Source organism: Nipponia nippon, unplaced genomic scaffold, assembly GCF_047370975.1.
Source record: "Nipponia nippon isolate SJK-2023a ecotype South Korea unplaced genomic scaffold, ASM4737097v1 scaffold_4, whole genome shotgun sequence".
Taxonomy (NCBI): Eukaryota; Metazoa; Chordata; class Aves; order Pelecaniformes; family Threskiornithidae; genus Nipponia; species Nipponia nippon.
The window spans coordinates 122,963,802-122,989,166 of NW_028262358.1; the positions used below are offsets into that span (position 1 = coordinate 122,963,802).

The following is a 25,365-nucleotide window of genomic DNA, read 5'->3' on the forward strand; positions in this document are numbered from 1 at the left end:
CTGTCAGGACTAGGATTTTAGAAGCGAGCAAAAATCTTCTTTACAGTGGAGGACAGAGGGGGAGGTTGAGGAGGGACAAGAGGAGGCAAGTGGCAAAGCAGACAAATTCCCCTTCTTGCTTCATGAACTGTTGTGCCAATCAGCAGGCTGGGAAACTATGCAATGCTGGCAGGACTGATAGAACTGGCAACATTGCCATGGCCCCTTGAGGTCCAAGGGAAGAGGGGGAAGCCTCATATCTGTCTGTCTCAAGTGATGGGCACAACATCCAGGAGATGCTTGGGAGTATCAAGCCCACACCTCATAGAATCATAGAATCATAGAATCATAGAATCGTTAAGGTTGGAAAAGACCCTTAAGATCATCAAGTCCAACCGTTAGCCCAGCACTGCCAAGTCCACCACTAAACCATGTCCCTAAGCACCACAGCTACCTGGCTTTTAAATCCCTCCAGGGATGGGGACTCAACCACTTCCCTGGGCAGCCTGTGCCAGTGCCTGACTACCCTTTCGGTCAAGAAGTTTTTCCTAATATCCAGCCTAAACCTGCCCTGGCTCAACTTGAGGCCATTCCCTCTCGTCCTGTCACTTGTTACATGGGAGAAGAGACCAACCCCCACCTGGCTACAACCTCCTTTCAGGCAGTTGTAGAGAGCAATAAGGTCTTCCCTGAGCCGCCTTTTCTCCCGGATAAACAACCCCAGTTCCCTCAGCTGCTCCTCATAAGACATGTGCTCTAGGCCCTTCACCAGCTTTATTGCTCTTCTTTGGACATGCTCCAGCACCTCGATGTCCTTCTTATAGTGAGGGGCCCAACACTGAACACGATACTTGAGGTGCAGCCTCACCAGTGCTTAGTACAGGGGGACGATCACTTCCCTGGTCCTGCTGGCCACACTAGTCCTGATGCAAGCCAGGATGCCACTGGCCTCCCTCCTTTTGCACCTCTAAGACTGCCAGTGGTGGGTTGACCCAATATGTGACGAAGTTCTTGGGGAACATGGTGAGAAAATGGAGCTTCAGACCTCTGCCAGGGATCTGTGAGAACTGGGGTGGACAGTGGTGGTCTATGGAAAAGCCATATATTTTTGTACACTTTGTCCAGAGCAGTGGCTGAGGCAGAGACATCAGTTCTTAAACGGGCTGGTGTCTCCACCAATCCCATCCATGGAGATGATGTGTACATGAGGTGAAATCATTTGCACTCTATTGTGTTCTGTACTGTGTTGCCTCCTTCTTTTGCTTCAGGCAGGGGATGAGGAAGGCATCCCCTGTCATCTCTTCTCTATTTTCCTCCTGAATATGGGAAAAGAAGTTTTGAGGAGTCAGTCTTTCATGTTAAAACACTGTGTGTGTGTGTTGGATTTTTTTTTTTAAGCAAGCCATAGGGAACATTGACCAGCTCTCTGATTTCTGATCTGTGAGCTAGGACATAGACACAACCCAAAACACCCTGTGCATCTGCTCAAGGTTTCAGACAGGCACCCCATCCTAATGCACCCTCATCTTCATTTCCGAAAACAGAGCATGTCCAGAAAGAGGGTAATAAAGGGGCAGTCCGTGATCATAAAACATGGCAAGCATTAGGCAAGATGTTAAGGGTGAAGCTGCTTGCTAAAATAACAGGATTTAATGGAGATGGAAAATGCGCTTGTCTACTCCTTGCATAATTCTCCTCCTGCCTGTCCCAGGTGGCACGAGGGGCAGGGGTGTTTGTTTTGGGGAGTGAGGCTGCTGAGCAAACCCTGCCAGCATCTGCCCACAGTGTCACACATTGTTCAATGCTCTTTGGAACCAAACAACATTAGGGAGAGGGAAGGAAAGGGGGAGCAGTTCCATCCTCCCTACCTCCCTCCCCTAGCTCTAGTTGGAGCGCAACAGCAATGCTTGCCCTGGGTCTAGGCTCCTTCCATTGAAAGGTAAATACACCTGGGGCGACAACAGCCCCCTTGAAGACTGCTTGGAAAGGGAGCTTGGGCTAGGTCCCCCACTTCTTTCTCCTTGAGCACCAGGAGAAGATGCTGGCCAACAATCACCAGCATGCAGAGAAAGCAGTAGGGCTGCTACTGATGGGAAGCTGTTGATCTTGAGGTGTCTGTCAGAGTTAATATTTGACCTGGCAGCAAAGGAGTGGGTGGAGGATTTTGTATGGGACCTGTCCTTGTGAAGAAATGGTAATTTGTCACCTAGAAAGAGTAAAATCATCTCTTTGGCTCACTAGTCCTTCAGGGGACTTGTTGGTTTGTTGTTTGACTTTTCAGCTTGGGAAATTGCCACCTGTGGTCTGTTTTCTGGGCTGCAGGGCAAGGAGTGGAAATGTCTTTGGACCTGAAGGAGAGTCCCTGCTTTTAATTACAACTGATGGGCAACTAATCTGCCAGAACAGAAGAGGACAATTAATTTAGTGAAAATCTCCTATGGTCTAGGAGTAAATAAACAGGTGGCAGCAAGTAGTGGTGTTGAGTTCCCCTGTCCCAAAGTGCAAGGAAAAAAGGACGGTGAGAGACACAGACATTCACAGACACAGTGAAGATGACAGTGGGTGGAAGGTACACGATGTTTGTTCCCCTTGATGGAGCACTTGATAGAGGCTGCTCATGCATGAAATTAGGTTTCATTGGGGGAACTCCAGCCCTAGTGACTGAACCTCCTGTTCAAGATCAGCCATGGGACCATCTCCAATCTGGCTCCCTGCCATAGAAGAGAGCTGTGAGGGGAAGAAGTCACTGATCAGCAAATTTTTAGAAAGTCCCTATCCCAATAATTTTGAAAACTGTTTCATTCATCAGGTGATCAAGGAGGAGATTTTCTGAGGTCCTGCATTAGCTTTGGAAGGTATGCATCAATCAAGAGATCTCTCGTCTACCATCGGGCTTGTACTATAGCTTGAGCTGCACTATCAAAGAATTTGGGTCTAGCTGCCTTCCTGCCAGCTCTCCAAGGGAAAAAACAAAAGTTTCCTAGGGACTGAAGTTCTCAATAGACATGGGATGAGGAACTTCTTGGGAAGAACTCTCAGTGGTCAGTATATGAGAGAGAAAAGCCAGCAAACTGATGCAGGAGAAGCGTGTCTCTGTAGGGTGAGTGACACGGGAGATCTGTGTGACCCATCCTACACAAGGCGAACATCAGGCTCCACTCAGGGGACATGGGGAGTGCAGGGGTGATAAAGAGACTCAATGGGCTTCATGAAAATTGGGCAAAAAGGGGAAGGCGAGCCTGAAGTTACCCATGTATGGCAGTGAGAGTGGCTGCTAGGGTGAAACAAAAGACCTTGATGGACATGAGGTGCAGCATCTAGAGGCAGAAGTGGGGACCACCCTGTTTAGAATAACACCTCTATGACTTAAGCACTAGAAACGTGTTTTGTTGGGACAGGTGGGAAATCTGAGGCTCTGTCTGTCCTGAATTTATCCAGACTTAATACTAGAGGTTTCTTCCAGGAGAAACTTGAGGGATGGAGAACAGATCATCCAGTAGATGTTGAACGGGACCAGGTTATGGGCAGGGAGATGTGCTTGCTAAATGGTTAGCTTGATGTTTAAATGGGATCAGGATCTTTGTTTGGGTCAGCTAACCATCTCCTGAACAAATCTTGGGCATGGTTCAGGGGTTAGCATAGACCAGGGACAGTTCTTGGTACACATCTTGAATGCAACAGTCTTATTTTCAAGGCAAAGAGATCTGGTGAATAGTATTCCATGTCACTAGAAAAATGTCCCTGGAATTTTTAGTTGCTAATATAAATGTAAGATTACTCCAGTCAGGCAAATTACTTGAGGCAGCTTCAAACACGGATTACTGCTAAATCCTCAAGCCTTTTCTGTCGAAGAAGCCACTGAAGTAGGTAGAATATGTAGCCCTTAGGTGTCATTTAATACTTACAGAGTATGGTCCTATTATAGATGTTGATTCAGAAGAAAGTGATCTAGCCCCATTTGACAGATCCAAAGCTGCAGAAGTCAAGAGGGTGTTTTTTTTTTTTTCTTGCACAAATACAGTTTATAAAAATCTTTTGCAAAATCTTTGCAAAACAACAGGGAAATGTTGGGCACGTTGTCCTCTTCAGACTAACAGGACAGGAGTGTTGTCAATGGGGAAGTTAAGACAAGAGGAAGGAAATAAAATGCTGCCCAACCTCTGCATTAATTTGACCTTTTTTGATTTCTGCATTTCCTTCGTGTTTCTGATTGGAGTTCTTTTTAGACTCTTTAGATACAAAAAAAGGCTGCAGTTGTGGGGAAGGAGCATCTCTTTCTTTGGCTTGATACAGCTCTAGATTCAGAGACATGAGGATCAATTAAATTGCTTAAAAATAGGCTCCAGTGCCATGGTGAAACCCCTATCTTTTTCTAATGCACCTGGATGAAATCAGCCCTATGTTGCCCTAGCATCCTTTCAAGACAGATGTAGGAAATTTACTCATAAAAAATGGACTTCTTGTCTCCATGAATACTTGTGATGGGAGAAAAGAAATTGATTGTGCATCTGTAACTATTGGAGGAAACAATGAAAAACACCTTGGTTTTGCATTTTAGCACTATAGAGCTCATGGCTATATCTGTACTACTGAATAAAACAGGCCATTTCATTTACTTTTATGACTGCTACTGAACACAGGTCTGATGTTTTCAAAAACAGTCTGTATATTACTGCAGATCTTGTTTCTGGGTAGAGATAGTTCAGACCCCATCACTGTGTTTACGAAGTCAGGAATATATGTATGTATATAGTTTGCAATACTGAAGGTGTTTCTTGTTTGCCATTTTGTCATCCACTCACTCACTACCAAGAGTTGCTTGTAGAGTTCTTCATACTCAATTTTCAGTCTTGTCATCCTGAATACTTTAGTATCATCAAACCTAGTTGCTGTTTTACATGTCCCCTTTTTCAAATCATTTGGGAATATGAGAGACTACATGGACTTATTTGTTCACAAAGATTGCATGACTCAACAAGCCTTGAGTTAAAACCACAGAGAAAATTACTGTTAGTAACAATAAGAGATCAAAGTTATTGGTTTAAGACAACATTTATTTTTGTGTGTGAATAAAATAATAATATATTTGTTGCTTCACATCCTCCAAGAGCTGCATGAACCTGAACTGATTGAACATCCAAACATCCCCGTGAGGTAGGCTGGAATAGGTGGCCAAGGTGCCGAAGTGGCTTGTGTATTAAAAGCAAAAAAGGGAGTGACTTCAGCGAGGAAAAACCTGGATCTCCAGAAGCGGTGTGCTAACAGGATGTGCCCTCTGGAAGCTTCTTTTAATGCTCATTTGCAGGAGGGTTTAGATAGAGGAGGAATCCATCAAAATCGCCTCCTCAAGGCAGTGGAAATGTTGCTGGTACAAGGACACTGACCCAGGAAAGCCTTCTCTGCTTACTTTGCCAAAATCCTGTAAGGATACAAAGGGTCTTGTTATTTTGCTGAAATGTAGTCTAAGATCAATCTCTAAAAGCCTCAGTACCTGCTAATTACTTTTCAGAATATATGTACAGGGTGGATTCAGCCTGCAGGTCTAAAAAGCTATATTTAGATGCCTACATGCGTGCTGGGTGTCTAGGTCTGCAGACATCCAGTCCACATGAACTATAGTCACTGGCAAACTAGTTGTATTACCACTACTAATAAAATTTTGATTCAGCTCACCCCAAAATAAAGAACAGAGATTTGATTTAATTACTTAATCACTGAAGTCCAGTGACATTTGAAGAGCTCTGGGGTATCTGCTTGGACTCCAGCCGTCTTTTCTGAAAAGCAATGTTTCCCATACGTCATGAGATATCTCAGCCAGACCTGTATATATGGTTTAAATACTCCCAGGCACCTCAAAAGCCACTAAACATCTCAATATGTAGCTTACTGAATCGAACTCTTTGTGTCCAATTTCAAAGATTTCTCTTCAAGCAACTCAGTAGGTTGAATCCTCAACCGGAAAAAATTTATATTGTACTTCAGAATATCCTGTTGGTTTCAACTTTTGCTTTATTGATTAACCCAGATGAAAATTTAACAGCACAATAGGAAGAGTTTTTATCCTGAACATTAGCATCCATCAATATCACATATGGGTAAGTTCTTCTGAGAAAGAGTATTCCTGTAGAAAAATTAACACCTGGAACCAAACTCAAGAGGTCTTGTTCCTTTCCCAGCCCCAGTTCTCCTCAGATCAGGCCCAACAGATGTTCTGACAGAAGTCTGATGTTGGAGATCTGCCATCTGCTCCTACCAGTCTGTCCACTATCAGCAGAAATTGCTTCCTAAAGAGAATCATCGTTCACAGAGACTGTGATAGATAGAGTCGTCCCTTTAGAAAATAACCTAATATCAGGTTGTTTCTGTACCATTTACTTTTCTGAGTTCCTAAGCAGATGCTTCCTTAGCATCTTAATCTCCTGACAACAAATGTGTCCTAATATTGGTATGACTTAAGTTTCCTGAAACTGCAGCCTGACTGAGGATCCCCATGTGCTGAACAAATGCTATGAAACCTCTTCCCTAGAGCCATCTCATCACACTTTCTTCAGTTTCTGTGAACCTTTAAACCCTGACAAGTATGTCAGTAACAGAATAAGGAGTTCTGGAAAATTCAGAAAATACGTATCTGAGTCCTTCCTTTATTTTGAACTGGGCTCTGTCCAGTTGCATCAATGGCTGAGGATCTGCCTGAACATCTCCTGTCGGGCTGAGTAATGTCATCACACCTGTCCTTTTCATCAAAAGACACAGGAACCTCTCCTAATTTGCCACTAAATTTAGTGTATGTGATAGAGAGTTACTGCAGATGGCAATGATCATCATATGGTAATCAGTTCAACAAAACTATCATAAGAATTAAATGCCTGAGGAGTATGTGTTATCGTAAGCTAAAGTGCATTCCCCCAAAGCATGTTCAAAACCTTAAGGAAAGGAGTGGTGTTATCAGGGAAACTTCAGACGTTATTAGAAAATGGTCTCCAAAGTCAAAAGTGAAATGCACACCCAGTTGTCTCCAGTCACTAACGAATTCACTCTTCACCTTTCTACAAGCTGCACAGTGGTGGGAGGAAGAAGAGATGGGAAGAGAATGAGAAGCAGAGTTGTGTGAACATTTTTCCTCCGCTAAAATTTAATTTTCTAGGTCATTTTGGAAATGAAAAGAACAGAAGAAGGGAGTAGACGTTGTCTTGCTTGATGGGTGAAAATATTGTGAGATATTTTCCTAATAATTTCTTGAAAAAAAATTTTTTTCCTGTCAAAATTCAAAATCAAGTGAAAAATATTGACTTCTGGGAAATTTTGACTGTCCTGAACTTTTGCTTTCATACATAACTTCCATCAAAATGAATTGTCTCCTTAAACACACATCTACGATGTACACATGATCATCCTCCATCTGGACCTTCTCCCAAATGGCTGCCCTGCAAGCCCCATGGAATTGTGCATATTATTCAAAGAAGCAGTAGATAAAATGGCAGAACAAAAATGATCTCTGATGCCCTTCAGTCCTGCGGCACTTACTTCGAACAGCATTTCAGCAGCCCCCCGTGGCACGACCCCGAGGCAGCGAAGGTGGGTGGGCATGCCCCAGCACGGCAGAAATTTCCCTGGCTCCTGCACTCTGCGGTGTCAGCAAAAATAGGATCTGCAGAACCTGTGGGAAGGGGAAGATGTTAAAATATCAGTTTTCAGTCTAAAATTATGATGGATAAATATGCAATAAATCATGTGCTGCATTTTTAGGAAGACAGCAATCATGAGCACAGATGTTCTTGGTCCCATCCACTGCATAGCACCATCCCGACAGCATCAGATTTTGCCTGTCAGTTGATGGTTGGTTTTTTCCTCTTATACACACACTTCTGCTTACAAGCCCTTTCATTCTTTGTAGGATTTACTTTGCTTCTCACCTGGAGCAGCCTGGAAGAGGAAGAGGAGAACAGCAAAGAGCAGGTACAGGATCTTCATGGCTGCCAGTCGGTTGTGGACTGTGTGCCCCTGCAAAGCGCCTGAAATATCGACAGAGGATCAAGTTTGTTTGAGGAAGAGGCTAGGAAAGGCACCTGGTATTTATAGGGCCAGCGGGATTGTTCAAGTTTGACAGCTGAGTGCTTTGTCAATAAGTAACTGCAACCAACCTTCTGGAAAGCAGACTGGTTATCCCCCTTATCGCAGGTTGCAATGAAATGTGCAGTGAACATGTTGCAATCCCCAAGGGTGAATTTCCACTGACCGTGTCAGTTATGCAATGTGGCCATCAGCCAAAACCCAACAAGCTGCACCAATTCGCATGGCTTTTGCAGACCTGTTTCCAACACAGGCACAGGGATGGGTTAGGCAGAGGACTTGGGAGTCAGCCACCATTGGAGTCTGGTTCCAGTGTTGACCCTGGATCCGTCACTCACTGGCAAGTCACATAACATTTTGTCTCTGTCTCCCCATCCCTGTCACCAGGCAGATGATATCAAAGGCAGAGGAAAACATTGGGAAACATTTGAGTCAACGCGACTTTCCTTTGTCATTTTTTAAACAGGTTTCAGGCCATCCTCACCCACTGCAGAGGGCTGACAAAGCTCTCTCCCTCCTTTAATTCTCACTTATATGCCCCCTTGAGTGCTTTGCATTTTTACCAGCTTTTGATGTCCCCTTTTTGTTTCCCCTCATATTGCCTCAAAAGGTTGGGAGAATGGGCTTATTCCATAAGAATTTATGAAGTTGCATTGTGATTATGGGTGTCATGGCTCTCCTTGCAGCGAAGGCAAGGTGATTTCCAGATTCAAAGTGAAATGGTAGCAACTGGTTGAACCAGTGACCAATTCTGAGTTCCTGGATGACCTTTCAGTGGCTAATTTTATCCCTGGCAGAGTTGAGTGTGCAGTATGTGAGGTGCAGACCTGTGATTGATTGGTTTTTAAAAGACTGAATTCGGCTGAAACAGCTGGGCAGACATAATACCTCGAAGTGCAACGTCTTCTTGCACTTCACTTCAGAGCGTGATCCCCATGGCTGTAAATTTTCTGAGAAGCATTGTTTAGGGTAGCAAAACACTGAAGGTTCTTCTTCACGAAATCCTGGGCTTGTGGATATCAAAGGACTGCAACAGCTTTGCACCCAAGGGCATCCTTCCTTTGCCCAAATACTGTCACACATAATAAACAGGTTAATCCCTGTCAAAGCCCAGATGTTTCTGCAGTTCCTGGCTTTGGCATTCAGCGTTCTGGTTCAGTGGTTTACTCCTTATTACCTCATTTCTTATATTTAACTGGGATTTAATGGTATTTTTGTTCTCAGAATTATTAGTAGGATGAAAACATTACCGATGTTTATGTTTAATCTACATACTAACGGGCAAACTTAAGTGGCTGGGAAAGTAGCAACAACGTGAGTTACTTAAGTGTTTACACAGCAAATAACAATTCTAATAAATCTAATAAACCAGGAAATGCCAAGCACTCCAGAATGTCCTTTTTTGTAACCTTGCCTTGGAAATTATCTCTTTTTTTGCCAGCAACTCTCCAGCTTTCCCCATTTCTAATGTGCAGGAGAGCTGATTTGTTACTCCTCTCTTTTCTCTTTCAGTAAGTTGTCAGTGGGACGGAGAGACAGACGTCTGACCTGCAACAAGAACATGAAGAAACCAGGAAACAAAACCCTTTTGTTTTTATGAAGACCCATTGAAATGTGAATTTTCCCCATCTGCCTTTCATTTAGACAGGACAACAGCGTTGTGATGTTTTGCAAACAGACTTATGTTTTTTGAGCACTCATCACTGCCTAAAGAAGTTCATGTTAATGAGGAGTCATGCTTTCCCCAAATAAAATCAGAATGTGACATTGGGGAAGGTGGTGACTGCTATAATATGCAGTATTTAAACAAGCCCTACTCGCTTTCAGGGCTGTACTGTTTCCCACCTGTGGAACACTATAAATCTATTATCAGAGTCAAATCATTTAAATTTCAGTGATGCAAATTGCCATAGCATTCATAGATTTTGCTGAACAACCTTATTTCTTGCAGAAGGAAAGCAGCCCTCTAGGAAAGTGAGCAACATTTAAAGCCCTGCTAGCACAGGCAGCCCGAAAATGTCATTCAGAGCAATAGGAAAATTCCATGACTTTGACTCCTAGTAAAAACAGACAGGTGCAAGCTGGTTTCTTAAAACCAGGCCAAACCTGTATAAAACGCCTGAAGAGCAGAGCAATTTCTGCAGCACAGCGGTGACCTGGGGCTGGAACATGACAGTGTTTGCGTGGAGCTGTGTCCCATGGCAGTCAGGGTCAGCAAGGACTCCTGGAGATCTCTGGTGAATGTTAACTTCCAGACATGAGCTGGGAACTCAAGGAATCATAGGTACCTACCCCAGAGAAATTGAGGTGTCTAAGCAAATAGGTGTCGGGGGGACTTTGTCTAAAACCTTATGCATTACAAATAAGACATAAAAGATTCCATGAGAATATTGGTAGTGAAGGAGAGAAAGGGAAGACACACATGATGCTCAAAAGACATTTAATTTTGCCTTTGAGATCAGGAAGACATGGCCAGCCTATAGCAGCAGAAGCTCCCTTACCTGTGCTCTAACAGCTATTTCCAAAGAAGAACTCGGTACATCAGCAAACAGAGATGTCTGGATGATCATCAAGGACACTATATCAGAATGGTGCTCCCTTTATTTCTCTCTATTTTGTAAATCTGTAAGGTATGAATAGATATTTATGTTTTGATGTTTGCAGTCCAGTTTTGCTGATTTTTGCCTTAGCATCACAGCTTTCTAAAGGTGATATTGCAAGCAAAATCTGAAATGCTGAGTGGGGCCAGCCCTTGCAAACATCACCTCCTTCTGATTGATAAAGGAGCACAGAATGACTGAGTAGATTTCTCAGTCTTCTGGAAGGCAGACATTGTTTTTCTCTTCTTCCCTTCTTGGTTGACAAACTGTTTTGCATAAAAGTTCATAATGATCATCATATATGGTGTAGATTGCTTTTGGCATAAACATTTTCTCGAAGAAGTTCTCTTAAGCACAGCTTAACAGCTTATGGCTAATAAAATGTTGAGATGAGGGTTTTTTAGAGACTAAAAATTATTATACTTTCGAGTATGGTTATTCATAATGGGGTACATGTATTTGGACACTGGTAAGACTTGATTTTGCCATTTGAACTATAAGTATGCCACTAAAACCACTTAGGCAAATGGTTATTTATGAAAGCATACACTTACATCCCACTAAAACCAAGTTCATGTTAGCACATACTTCAGTATTCTCCTGGCTTTCCTAATTATGGCACAAATCCTTACAACACATGCAGAGTGATTTATGTTTGCAGTGCTTCATCTTCCATTAGTCACCAATGGATTAATTAATTATGATAATAATATGTTCTTTAATTGTGCCCTTTGTCTGATACTTCCAAGTTTTACCAAACAAAATAAAAGAACATAGACTGAAATCTTACATTAATTTTATCACCATCATGGTGTATACACAGGGCAATTTTAACAAACACATATGGGTTTTCCTACTTTTGCAGCCGGCTAGTCTGCTTTTACAGTTTTCTATGTGGGAAATCAATGTCAATCAATCAAATTTGCAGCTCTTTCCTTTGCAGTGTAAGTAATGTGGTGGTTGTCTCTCATGGCTGACTGCAGATACCTGGTGGTAAGAGATGTGCACTCTTGCACCTCTGCCTGGATAGCTACAGATGAAGCTGACATCCAGCCTGCTTCTCCATTGCATCTTACATCTCTTGACACAAAGACATATCACTCGTAGTTCGGGGAAGGAGCAGCTCAGACCAATCAGTCTGCAAATCCACATTGTAGTCTTGACCATGTCCATTTATTAATTTGCCATCCCATGGGGTATCCTTTGGCATTGTCTTGCTAAGGGCATAATGAGAATGGGAACATGAAGGCTGATGTTGCTTCATCCATGGAGCTATATTAGTGGAAATTCTCTAATAGATACATTTTGGTCTTGTGCAAGATATTCCCACACGTCACTTGTCAGTAGAGTGTTTTATGCCATTTCACATGGGCTGAATGGGTGCATAAAGCTCAAAGCAAAGACCATCAGGCACGTTTTATCTCTGTTCTTCCATCATCTTGAGTGCCATCATGCAGCACGTACAGGACAACCAGGTGATCAGGCCCAGTCAGCATGGATTTATGAAAGGCAGGTCCTGCTTGACTAATCTGATCTCCTTCTATGACAAGGTGACCCGCTTAGTGGATGAGGGAAAGGCTGTGGACATTATCTGCCTGGACTTTAGTAAAGGCTTTGACACCTTTTCCCACAGCATTCTCCTGGAGAAACTGGCTGCTCATGGCTTGGACGGGTATACTCTTTGCTGGGTAAAAAACTGACTTAAAGGTCAGGCCCAAAGAGTTGTGGTGAATGGAGATAAATCCAGTTGGTGACCAGTCACCAGTGGTGTTTCCCAGGGCTCAGTACTGGGGCCAGTTCTGTTTAATATCTTTATCAACGATCTGGATGAGGGGGTCAAGTAAGTTTGCAGGCAACACCAAGTTGGGTGGGAGTGTTGGTCTGCTGGAGGGTAGGAAGGCCCTACAGAGGGATCTGGACAAGCTAGATTGATGGGCCAAGGCCAATTTTATGAGGTTCAACAAAGCTCAGTGCCGGGTCCTGCACTTGGGTCACAAAAACCCCATGCAATGCTACAGGCATGGGGAAGAGTGGCTGGAGAGCTGCCTGACAGAAAAGGACCTGGGGATGTTGGTCGACAGCTGGCTGAACATGAGCCAGCAGTGTGCTCAGGTGGCCAAGAGGGCCAATGGCATACTGGCTTGCATCAGGAATAGTGTGGCCAGCAGGACCAGGGAAGTGATCGTCCCCCTGTACTAAGCACTGGTGAGGCTGCACCTCAAGTATCGTGTTCAGTGTTGGGCCCCTCACTATAAGAAGGACATCGAGGTGCTGGAGCATGTCCAAAGAAGAGCAATAAAGCTGGTGAAGGGCCTAGAGCACATGTCTTATGAGGAGCAGCTGAGGGAACTGGGGTTGTTTATCCGGGAGAAAAGGCGGCTCAGGGAAGACCTTATTGCTCTCTACAACTGCCTGAAAGGAGGTTGTAGCCAGGTGGGGGTTGGTCTCTTCTCCCATGTAACAAGTGACAGGACGAGAGGGAATGGCCTCAAGTTGAGCCAGGGCAGGTGTAGGATATTAGGATATTAGGACATTAGGAAAAACTTCTTGGCACAGGCTGCCCAGGGAAGTAGTTGAGTCTCCATCCCTGGAGGGATTTAAAAGCTGTGGTGCTTAGGGACATGGTTTAGTGGTGGACTTGGCAGTGCTGGGCTAACGGTTGGACTTGATGATCTTAAGGGTCTTTTCCAACCTAAACGATTCTATGATTCTATGATCAGTCCTCACTGTGCTTGTGATAGCTAGAATGGTCCTCTATTAGAGAAACTCCTTAAGCCTTTTAGAGGAAGAAAAGTAAAGCAAAGAGGAGTTAAAGAATCCTGATGTGCAAGAGACTTGCTAGCATCACTGAAAAGGCACAAATTTGTGGTGGGCAGCAGAGGAGGCTGCAGCGCCCCTGTGCGTGTAAGGTTCAGGGATGCTGCAATGCTGAGGTCTGGGAACCTAGTCAATTATTACCTACCCTTGGTTGCTTTGATCTCAATTTCATGTGGCCTCATGTTGCAATCCATACAGGGGGTCAACATTAAATAGACCTGTACACGATGATGCTGAAAATCAGCATAGAGAATATAATGTCCTCTGCACCCCTAAAGCCTGTGTAAAAGGACGATTCGTCTGTAAAGATGAGGGTGAGAATGAATAATAATCAGTGTTTGAGAGGAAGGCTGGGAGGCAGGATCTCCTGTACGTTATGGAGAAAAGACTAGTACCTCTCTGGTCTTGATGATGAGTTTCCTGATTTGTCACATGGCGGTAATGTTGCTGGAGTGATGCTTTTCCTGGAAGGGGCTGAGGCTTCTGTGTGGATGGTATCAGATGAAAGAGCACAGAAGCTTTAATTTTTAAGAATTACTGTGCAGTTGGCTACAAACTAAAACACCAGAAGTGTTTTCATTAGACAATGAGCAGTGTCTACATGTTTCGCTCTGTGCAGCACCAAAATGGCTACTCCTATGGTGTATCGGGTGGATTTCTGTTGACTCCGGTACTGTCATCATCAAAACTAAAATCACCAGAGCTCCTTTGGCTCTTGTTAGGTAGATAGCTGCTAATGCTGCAGCCACAAGAATTGAAGTCATATATATATCACAGGGCAGCGTGGCATTGACCTTCACCTGCCTATATATGCTTGTTTTCATGTGTAATAGACAAGTCCGTTGTGTCTGCTACATCCAAAATCTCATTATTACCTGCTGAGTTGTAGCTAATACAGTTAGCAGAGTCTGAGCAGTGATCCAGCTGACCTCTCTGTGTCTGTAGAAACAGATTAAAAAGTGCCAGGATGCGATCACTGAAACTTGATCATCCATAATATTAAATTATTAGAATAGCCCTGGCAGTTTTGGCCTCTGCTAGCTCTCTGCCAAAAATTCCTGAGCTGTTTCAATGATTAGTCCTGGCTAGGACCTATTCCAGTAGGCACTCTGATATGGTAACCTTGGTTTGGAGGCCAAAACAGTTGCACAGTATGGGTATGGTCATATCATGCCATAGGAACTCAGAACCTAGAGAAAAGCACTGTTACTAGTACAGAAGTATAGCTTTCTGGTCTGTATTTGCAACTAATCATGTTACACGTATTCCTATTTGTCTGGTTTTGCACCAATTGCAAATGAGCCTTTAACAAGGTGCTCAAGCAACTGCCTCCCTTCCCACTACCCATAGCTCAGCTGTCTTGAACAACTCCTTGTCTTGCTGCTAGCAATCTTTCCTGTGCTATAAACGATTTGGGATTAAGACAACTATCTTCTGCACAGATTGGTGTCCTGACTTAAGTTCGGAGTTGCACAGGGTTTTCTCCCCATGCCTGTCACAGTGATTAGGTGCTTGTGAGTGACATCTAAATCCCACGTTAGAAGTCAACCATGGCAGATCTCTGCTTCGACAGATGACACACAGTGGGGGATAATACTAAAAGCAAACGTCTCACCAATCCAACAAACAAAATATGTCCATGGACTTATAAGATGCCTTGAAATATAATCCTCTAAAGAGCAAAGAAAACAAGCCATCTGGGGGACTCCCTTATAATAAATACCTAGTTACCTCAATTTACCTAATTATTAATTTCTAGCCCTCTGGAAAGCAGCTTACATCTCCTGAAGTCAATATCACAGGCAAAACCCAGTTGTGTAAACCATGACGTAATCAAGTACACAATCGATTTCCAATTAACTAACCAGTGCATTGTGTAATGCGCACAAGGGCTGGAGGTATATGTGGTATTTGCTTTCTACCACCCAGCGGGCAGTGCCTGGCTGGGGACCAAGAGCTCTTTCCTTGTGCCTTCATCACCAAAATGTTTGCTTCACAATGTCTAGTTTAAGACAAGTTTCAGTTAATTTTTTTCCTGGAACTGACCTTTGTGGGTTGCAAACACCTCAATATATTACTATGCCATTTCTTAGAGGTCAGAGACAGGACCCTAAGCATCTCCTAGATATCTGCTGTCTTTGTCCCTTAAATGTCTCCTTGAGGATAAGGACAGATAAGCATCTATCAGGTGAGCCTCTGGGAGCACCATGTAAATCTGGTCTCTGCCTCTCTCCTTATTTCATCTCCCCATCCATGGATGGGGTTTCCCCACCACTCTGGCCCCCATGCTGGGCGATGGGGCTTGATCCAGTCTTAGCTGGGAGCGGGACTAATACTGCAGCACCTGCAGAGACCAGCCTGAAAGAGTCCCTCAAAAGGAAAGGGAAGCCACTGAGTTGTTAATTTTTGAACTCCCTTGTTCGCAGACACACCTATAGGGCATAAGCCAATCTGATTTTCATCTGATGAAGTTGACAAAATGTTCAAGGCCGTTTGCAGGGAACCAACACCATAGCAGCTAAGAGGGTCACTTCCAGCCTTCTACATAAAGGTCTCCACAGAGCCACCCATGGCTAATAGCTCCCGCTTCCCCGTGCATGACTTTGCTGGGAAACCAGGCCTTTAACGGCAGCACCTCAACCCTTCCGCCCCTAGGATGGGATTCCTCCTGGGTAATGAGCCAGCCACTGCCAGGCAAATGACCTTTGGAAAGGCCAAGACTTGCTAGCAGCGTTACAGGCTTCATTACTCAAGAGTCCTCTGTACAGTTTTCACGCCCACGTCTTTGCTGTGGGGGTAAAACACAGTTTCACCCACCCTTCACCTTCATCTCCAGCCCTTCAGAGGGGCACAGTGTATGGTTTTGTGGGCGTTGGTACAAAAAGCATGCATAAAGGTTTGGCCTTGGTAAGGAATTAGAAAAATATAGCAAAAAGGCCAACTCCTTATCAATGCAAAAATGTGTCACCTCTTCACAAACAAGCCCCACGGATCACTGCTCTTTAGGTAGGACCTGCAAGGCAGAGTCCTCTGGGCTGTCGAGTCAGATCATCTGAAGCTGATTGTGAATCGGTCCATATTTGGCCTTAAAATCTGGGTTTTCTTTTCTGTCTAACTCCTTCCATTGGGTTGGGGCAGAAGGACAGATAATGAACAGGGAAATTTTGGTATGCCAAAAGTTATTCTGGTATACCTTCCTGTGTGATGATGGGGTCTGATGATGGGTGACAGTGGAACCAGTCCAACAGCAGGTCAGATGGAGGTTGCCAGAGGAAGGACGGGAAGGAAAGTTGTGTCAACGATGCAACTAAACATGACAGGGACCATTCCTAAGGCAACTAGGATGGCTGGCCACCTCCATACTGTTAAACTCTTTCACCCTCCAGATCAAGACGGCTGAAATAAAACTATGTATGGGGAATGGTCCCTGGCCCATGCCAACCCCCAGCTGTGCCCAGGGATAGTTTGGGTCAGTGTTAGTTGGCCTGGGCTCAAACTGTGCCCAGGTTAGCTGCTATTATAGAGCCATGGTCCCGTACCTCTGTCACTGCACTGGTTTACTTGCCAACATAGACATGATGCTGCCCCAGTGAATTTTGCTATGGATATTCTCACAGGAGAGGGTAAATAGATCCTTTCCCTCTCTCCTTCCCCTCCACTCACTCCCCCTGCCCCAAAACACTCATCAGTTATGCTCGTATACTATTTGGACCAAAGCTGTTGCAATCACACCACAAATAAGTGAAATCTCTGGCTTTCCCCCTACAAACTAATTGGCCTTTTTGATTACAACAGTTCCTTATTTGATCAGCCATTTCACCAGTATAAAGGACGTAGGTCCTGTGTAGTAATTTAGTTGCAAGAACAATTTTGAGTACAGGAATATGATTTAAAATCTCAGAAGTGTAAGGGGAGGAATTCAAGCAAGGAAGCAAGCAAGCTAGCAAGCAAGCAAGCAAGCTGTGGGACAAAATCCTATTTGGCAGACAGCTCCTGTTCTTACATAAGTGACAAAATCACAGGGAAACGTTCATACAAAGAAAAGAAAATTTGGTTGATTTTCCATGCACAAAAGACTAAGAAGCAGTTGTTCATCTTCCACTGGTACAAACCTTGTGAAAAGGGTGCGCTGAGAGAACAACATGGCCATGGGCTCAGGCACCCATGAAAAGTGTACTGATAATAGCAAGGTGAGAAGATCTGCCAGGTCTCCCAGCTCTTTCAGATGGGGGAATTAATGTTACCCAGATATGCTGCATCTACATGGCTTTCCCCCTGCCTTTCTTCAGCAGTAGGGACCTCACCCTGCTCAGGAAATGGATAAACAGTGGATTTTGCCTTTTTTTCCTGATGTAAACATGTAAATAAATGTACTGTACGCTGGAACAGTGAGATTTTTATAGACAGATCTCCATGCCTTGTTAATCACAATTTCCTTTGCACTGGACTTTGGTAGTCTCTGTTGTACCCCATCTGGTGTCCAGACAAGCCCTTCCCTAGTGGGAAGTCACCAACTGGAAAGGGAAATAGGGGCACACAGAGAAGCAGGCAGAGGAGGGGAGGGCAGCCAGGAATCTGCTGAGTCTTGTTAAGGTATTGCACATGATTCAGTGGCAGCTGAGCTTGCCTCGCTAGGTAATTTTGCAACTAATTGAGGCTTACAGCAAATTTAAATTAATTGGGACAGTGATAGAAGTGGTATCTGAGCTACTCTGGCACCATCATGGGGCTCTGAGCAACCTGATCTAGTTGAAGATGTCCCTGCCAGTTGCAGGGGGGTTGGACTAGATGACCTTTAGAGGTCCCTTCCATCCTAAAGCATTCTATGATTCTATGATTTTATCATCTGTGTGTCCTTTTCTCTCCTAATCAATGAGAAAAAATGCTCACAATCATCTTTCTGGCAGTTTGTATATTTGAAAATGATCAGCCAAATTCCCAGGAAAACACCCTGAAAGGGTGGTAAACACACAAACCCACCCCATTTCTGGAAGTAAATGTCAGTGGGAAGCTCAGAGAATGTATCAAGGAAAATATGAGACTCTGCCTGCCTTTTTCTTAATCTTTTCTCTGGACATGTGGACCTCTGTAAGAGACATGACCCTGGAGTAGATGTGGAATGACTCTGCACAACCTTTCCTAACTTTTGTATGAGATGACTTGCCTAAGATCTCACAGAAGGTTGGTCAGGGCAGAGTCTTTCAGGGGGGGCATGGTGAGACACATATGGAGCCTCTGAATACACAAGTTTGATTCCTTGCTTCAACAACCTGTTACCAAGAAAGTCTTTCCACCCCCATGTGGGGAAAACCAGGAGAAGGTTTTCTCTGCCCTCCTTCCCAGGGGCATCAGAATCAGTGTATGAATGGTGAAGGTGCTCTGTTGTCCCAGGGGATGCCAATACATCTGAGATGCTGTAAGGAAAATGACTCCCTCTACCAGCCTCGGGAGAAGAGGAATGATGTGCTGAGCATGGCCATATCCTCCAGCTCCATCTTGCCACTTTCCTTCTCCAGAGAAATTCACATCCTGACTTCTTCACTACGAACATAAGGCATGAAAAGTGTCTGGCACGCTTCTGGGGCTTTGAAAACTCAATGAACAGTGATAGAGCAGGGAATACGATTAGAAGAACAGTTACCTCCAAACTGATGAGCTCTGACTTGTACACCTCTCATTTAGACACTTATCCATTCAAAAAATTTTCCCTTGGTTGCATCTCACTGTCAGCATTGGTGTCTGCTCACAAGGGTGGTCCTTGTGCTTTGTCTAGGTCTTTTTCGACTTTGTTCTGACATTTGTCCAGTTCCTAAGGAGACAACCTGACATTCACTCAGGAGTATATCCTGGGTCTGCACCTGGAAAAACAAGTGAAAAATAGCAGAGAGAGACCAAAAAAAATCATTATGAATGCAGGTCTTGAACCTGGTGTCACAAAGAGATTTGAAGATTTAGTTGGAATGGTGGAATAAAGTCAGACAATTTTGGCTCAAAAAAACCTATCTAAGAGAAAAGTGCAACCATGAGTGTGTGTGTGTGTTTTCAGGTTTGGGGACTGCAACAGAGGTAGATATAAGAAATTGTTTTGAGCCCTTTTTAATGTTGTTTTGCCCTGAAATAATTCCAAAGAAATATTCCTCTTGTGTGGATTCTTGGCTGACCATCTGCTTTATGGTCTGATTATAAAGATGTCAGTGTACTATCTGAAAGCCCTTCTGTCTCCTGATTGCAGAGAAAGATAAATATCAGCCACAAGCTATCACTAAAATATACACTGGGAAAGAAATAATCCCCAACAGTTTTGCTGGGGCATTCCTGACCTTAGTTATAACATAAGAACAGAGCAATGCCCTATTGGACCATCTATGTCTAGACCTTTTTGACCTTGCTGGTACCATCTGCCTTCACAGCTTCCCATGGCAGCAAGGTCGAGAAGTTTGCTGTCTGCAAGTGTCAGGATGTCTTTCCTGAGTTGTAACTGCCAGTCCGGTGTCACAGTCCACGTTATTTTTCCCTAGATGCATTTCCCTAGTATACTTCTGTCATCTATTTTCCCACTCCCTCCATCATATGAAGTTCCTTGCAATTAGCACAGCTTTTAAATACCTGAAATAAAATTGCAAACCTGGAGATTTCACTCTTTATTCTTTTTACTATGCCATTGCTGAAGAGATTGACAAAACTTTGTCCCTACATTGAAGATTGGGGCACCCTATGGATGACTGGCAGTCACAGTCCTGGCACCTCCATCCTGCTCTGCACTAAGGCAAGGGTGAGCCTTAGATATAAATAGGGATAGGGATGAGAGCCTCCAGGGACAGGCCTGACACTTCATTGGTGATTCAGTATTAAGGGAAAAAGAGGCTAAAGACCTTGTTATTGGCACCAATGCCTACAAGTTAGCCTCCCTTCACAAATGGGAGGATCTTTATCCTTAAAAAGGTCCAGCAGAACAAAAATGACCTTACCTTGATCACTAACAGGGAGATGTGACCTTGTCCTCACCTTAGACACTGAGCCTTGAGTCAACAGGGTGGAGGGAAATGAAAATAAACTTCAACTTCCAGGGCAGTCATGGGATTGTGCTAGAAGTGAGCATAGCCTGGTGACACAGGAGTGGCACAGATGCTTATATAGCCAGAAAAAATTCTCACTGTCTGACAATATATTTAAATTATCTGTAATTATTTTCACCAGGCACAGAAAATCCAGAGCTGGATGCAATCTAGTGCTGTGAGCAGGGGTCCCAACTCAGGAAAGCTGGTCTTGTACTCACAGGCTTCATGTCCTCCTCTGGTCAAGCTTATTGTATGGCAATATTTAGAGTAAACTGTTTTGTATAATGGACCTCAATAGGACTGATCACATTTTTCTGAGAACTAGATTTTCATTGGAAAATAAAGGTATATCTGAAACAGCATTTGTTACAAGGATTTACAGTTTTAGGGAATATTTTTAAGCCTTTCTCCCTCACACTTCCCTACCTGATACAGCCTCAAAAATTTCGATGTTTATGCAAGGTAGAGTGTTTTAACTAGAAAAATTCAAAGGCCCTCAAGATTCTTAAATAATTTGGTTATTAAATAACCTATGACAACATCCCTTGCATGGAAGACATCAGTTCTACTGCCTGGGAAACTGTCCCTTTGATTAAACCTCATCACCAGCCAACTCTTGCCTTATTGTGACTCAAGTCACTCCTGCTTTTAAAAAACAAAAGACTTTAAAAAGTCTTAAAAGTTCAGACAGTTGAAGAGTGAGAATAACTGTAAATCTCAGCATTTTTTATGAATGTAAAAACTGTTCCCATTGGCTGCAGTGAAAATAATACTTCTAACCAGAAGTATACCAGAATAATACTTCTTAACAGATACCATTCTTTCAAGAGTGTGCTAGCATTCCCAGCAAAAGCATCTAGCAACCTGTACTATATTGGTTTTTTTCAGCTATTGAAGATCTGCAAAAGGATTACCTGAGTTTCTTTCCATTCAAAGGAGTTAAAGGGACAGAAAATCACGTTACAGAGACAGAGCAGTGGTATAAATCTTGCCCCTGGTTCAGCAGCGATCGCAGCTGAGTGAATGCACTCGGGACGTAGAGGATTTGGCGTGTACAGATTCCATCTGCTATGTTTTCCCCATGTCACAGCTACGTGCATTTGGTCCACAGGCAGGAGACATCTCCCCTGCCTTTGGGTGCTCCCCTGGCTTATTTGTTTTTGGAAGAGCGAAGGACATCAAACAACAGTGAGGTAGCGACATCTGGAGGACAGCCACCGACGAAATCCTCTGCTCGGTCACCCATCGGTGACACACCAGGAGTTTTGGGACATGGGATAGGAGCCCTTGGGTCTACGTTCATCAGATGAGTGAGAATGGGAGTCACGGAAGGACCTACACTTAGTTTTTTGGTACAGGGTTAGGAACTATGGAAACACCCTGAAGGATGCTGTCCTCCTTCATTCATCAGATTCTTCTGCCTTCTGTCTGTGGCTGTGATTCCCAGGGAATGTCAGGCTTAGGGCATCCCCAGGGCTCTCTAGAGCTGTGATGCCCAGCTGAGGGATGGTCTGAGTCCAGGGGTTGTCTATGTTCCCCTCTGCCTCCATACCCCAAGACACTTGTGGATGGTGCCAGGCAAGCTATGGGCAGAAAGGGGGTCTTCCAGGGCTGGGTGGTTGGACAGGACAGCCTGTGTCCAGGTAGATTAATCCCTTTGCACTTTCAGGCCAGCAGCATTGCCAAAGCCCATGTGCAATCCCACCATCCATGAATCCATGGAAATGACCTTTTTGAGACACTCCATCTACCAGATACCCTTAGCTGATATTTCTCACTTGCTAAATAAAATTTGGTTGGCTACATGAGCTTCTGAAGATGTTAGTTCAGTACTATGTTCAGATATCACAATTAAGCTGTTGCCTAAACATCAGGAACATGTCTGAGTCCATTGGAGGTGTGAGCTCAAGGCTGTCTTGTTAGGTGACTCCCACACTTGTGTTGTTCTCACGGACTTTTGGATCAATGTCCTCCTCTGTGTGCAGGATGCAGAACCGTGGGACTTTTCTTCCTTCTAAATGCCTGATTCTGGCACAGGCATAGCAGCCTGGACCTCCTGTGGGAGGGTGCACCCCTGATGTGGGTACAGCTGGAGAAAGTACTTTTTTTTTCCCCTACTCTTTTCTTGCCTTTCTCATCGCTCCATTGTCTCTTTTCATTATCCCCCCTGCTTATGTCTTTTAAAATTCACATTCAAAGAGCCCTTAAAAGAGTTCAACTACTTTTTATGAACTATAACTCACGTAAGGTCATTCTCATAGCTTTGAGTCTCCTTTTTTTCCAGACCTCCATCCCTTCTGTCCATCTCACCAAGAAATGCGTGGGGGACCAGGAAGAGAGTAAGTAGAGTGTTAAAAATGCTGATGACTAGTCCTGACATGAAACTGAGGTTTCAGTTCCTCACAGCCAGGTGTTTCAACAGAATCAAAAGAAAGACACTGACATAGTGGAGCAGGTCCAGTGAGAACCACCAAGGTGGTGATGGACTTGAGGTGTGAGGAGAGGTGGAAAGAATTGAGTTTATTCAACCTGACAAAGAATACACAAAGGGATCTTATCCCAACTTTCAATCACCTAACAGCAGTGTATAGAGTAGGTGGATGTAGACTTTTCTCAAAGTGAGAAAAAGACTTATCTCAAAGTGATAAGTTGGGAGGCAAAAAACACAAGTAAGAAAAAAAGAACATATTACCATGAGGTGCCAGGCTCGCAAAGGCCAGTGCTGCAATGGATAATGTGCCCTGCTATGGATCAGGAGACTGCAGGCTGAATTTTTTGTAGGAGTCCTTATCTGGAGTCAGATGCCCCTACCCTTCTGGAGAGGGGCTGAGACCAGAAGAAGCGGTACCCAGACATGGAGCCACAGCTGAAACACCCACTAATCCTGTCTCCTTTGTAGACATAGGACGAGGGAAGGCTGAAGATATCTAGATACTTCCTACTGCTGGCCAGCAAGGAAAGACCACTCTGCCATGGCTCATTTAGTGCCCTCCACCACGCATGTAGGGTACAGAGTGGGAGGGCAAAAGCAACTTGCCCATCTCACAGTGCTGCCCCATGCAGGTGGGACCTGCTGACCCCGGTGTGATTTGAACACACAGCCTTCTGATCTGGAGTCAGACGCGCTACCATTGCGCCACGAGGTCACAGCTGATATGCACCCTCCCCACATGTCATCCTGGACTTTATGGCCATGGGCTGTTGTTTGAAGGAAGGGGACTTTTGATTCATCTGACAAAGGAGTGGCAGCATCTTTGCCAGCTGCCTCGCTAACCCTGCAAGCAGAGCTCTAAATGAAGTTCTGCAGAGGAGGAAGGCCTAAATATGACTGTTCTTCAGAGCAGCCCTGCAGGGCCTCTCCCCAGACAAACAAGCTCCTGAGTGTGGTATCTCCAGAGGGATAGGAGGGATGGTGGCCCACCACCTCTCTGGGGAGAGAGGCTCCACTCACCTGGCAGATGCACAGCCACCACCTCAAGCCCTGTGGCAGGAAGGACCCTCACATATTTTACATGGCCTGGCTGGAGTCACCTTCCTCCCAACAGGAGGATGGAGTGTGCTTTGAGACCAGCTGCCCCCACATATCCTGCTCCTATGCTGTTCCCTCTGCCCCGCTGCCCCATCCCTCGCTGAGCTTTCACCCTCCAGCCTGGTCACCATGCTGCGGGCAGGACTTAGCTGCCCTCTCTTCAAGGGGTGGCCATGTCCTCTCCACCTCCCATAGCCCTTCTCTTGGGGTGGCCCACATGCCCTGGGGTGGCCCTTATGGAGAGGACATCCCCACCGCCCAGGCTGGGGTCTGTGACAGGGTGGCAGGTCCCTTCACCCTGACCTCGTGGCGCAAGGGCAGCGCGTCTGACTCCAGATCAGAAGGTTGTGTGTTCGAATCACACCGGGGTCAGCCTTCGGGCACCACTCACCACCCTCTCTATTGACCCCTGCTTTTCTGTGGGGCTGCTCTGCAGGACAGGCAGGGCTCTGCAAGGCATTGGCCAACTCCAGGGGGGCACCTCAGGAATGCCCTATGCCAGGGCAAATGTGATACCCACAGCCAGGTTGTGCTGGGTGGACCTTATGGATCATCATCAGAGTGGAGGCCAATGCGGGGGGGGGTTGTGGTGGGTGTCTGCTACAGTTTGCCTCATCAACAACCTGAAGGAAGGGAAGTCTTCCTCAGGAAACTGCAAGAAGCTGCAGAACTGCATGCTCAGCCACTCCTGGGGCACCTGGACTTACCCTCAGGCAATATTTGCCTGGGAGGGAAACATGGGGTGGTACAGTCGGACCAGGGGATTTCTGGAGGGGATCAAGGACAATTACTCAATGGAAGATCATGGCAATAGGGAGAGGTTTCTGAAGAACAACAACATGAGAGGTTTTTTCAAGAAGAGTAAGAAGGAGGATCCGGGGAGCTCTAACCTTGTCAGCCTCACCTCAGAGCCCACCTGAAGACTACGGAATAAATACTCCTGAAGGCCATGCCCAAATGAAGGAAGGATGCGAAAATGATTGGAAACAGTGACCATGGGTTTACCAAGGGCAGATCACTCTTGGCCAGCGTGATAGGTTTCTTTGAAGAGATGATGACTTCCTCGATGTTCAAGAGGACACCAAGGAACACCATTTACCTTGACTTTGATTTAGCATCTAGCAGGACATAGACAGAGTGCCTAAGCTGAATCACAAGGCAAAGCAAAGTGGCTAGACCGGGGGCTGAGGGGGCTGCAGTCAGCGGCTGGCAGTCCAGCTGATGTCCCTCACGGCTTCATGTTGCGTTGGATGTTGTTTGGTGTCTTTGTGATGGGCACAGAGGATGTTCTCCCGAACAAAGGACGTAGGCA

The 25,365-nt window shown here is 44.9% G+C and overlaps 1 protein-coding gene and 2 non-coding genes across 3 annotated transcripts; 1 reads left to right on the plus strand and 2 right to left on the minus strand.

Moving 5' to 3' along the window:
- Nucleotides 1-7,499: 7,499 nt before the first annotated feature.
- Nucleotides 7,500-8,050, minus strand: LOC104014685 (gallinacin-10-like). The gene is made up of 2 exons (XM_087776947.1): nucleotides 7,893-8,050; nucleotides 7,500-7,636 (listed from the first exon to the last, which is right to left on the minus strand). Exons 1-2 carry the CDS (start codon nucleotides 7,948-7,950, stop codon nucleotides 7,500-7,502), a joined length of 195 nt encoding a protein of 64 aa, XP_087633073.1. The 5' UTR covers nucleotides 7,951-8,050.
- A 15,548-nt stretch (nucleotides 8,051-23,598) lies between these two features.
- TRNAW-CCA (transfer RNA tryptophan (anticodon CCA)) lies at nucleotides 23,599-23,670 on the minus strand. The gene has a single exon. It is a non-coding gene; the product is annotated as a tRNA-Trp (tRNA).
- Nucleotides 23,671-24,353: 683 nt separating this feature from the next.
- TRNAW-CCA (transfer RNA tryptophan (anticodon CCA)) lies at nucleotides 24,354-24,425 on the plus strand. The gene has a single exon. It is a non-coding gene; the product is annotated as a tRNA-Trp (tRNA).
- The last annotated feature ends 940 nt before the right edge of the window (nucleotides 24,426-25,365 follow it).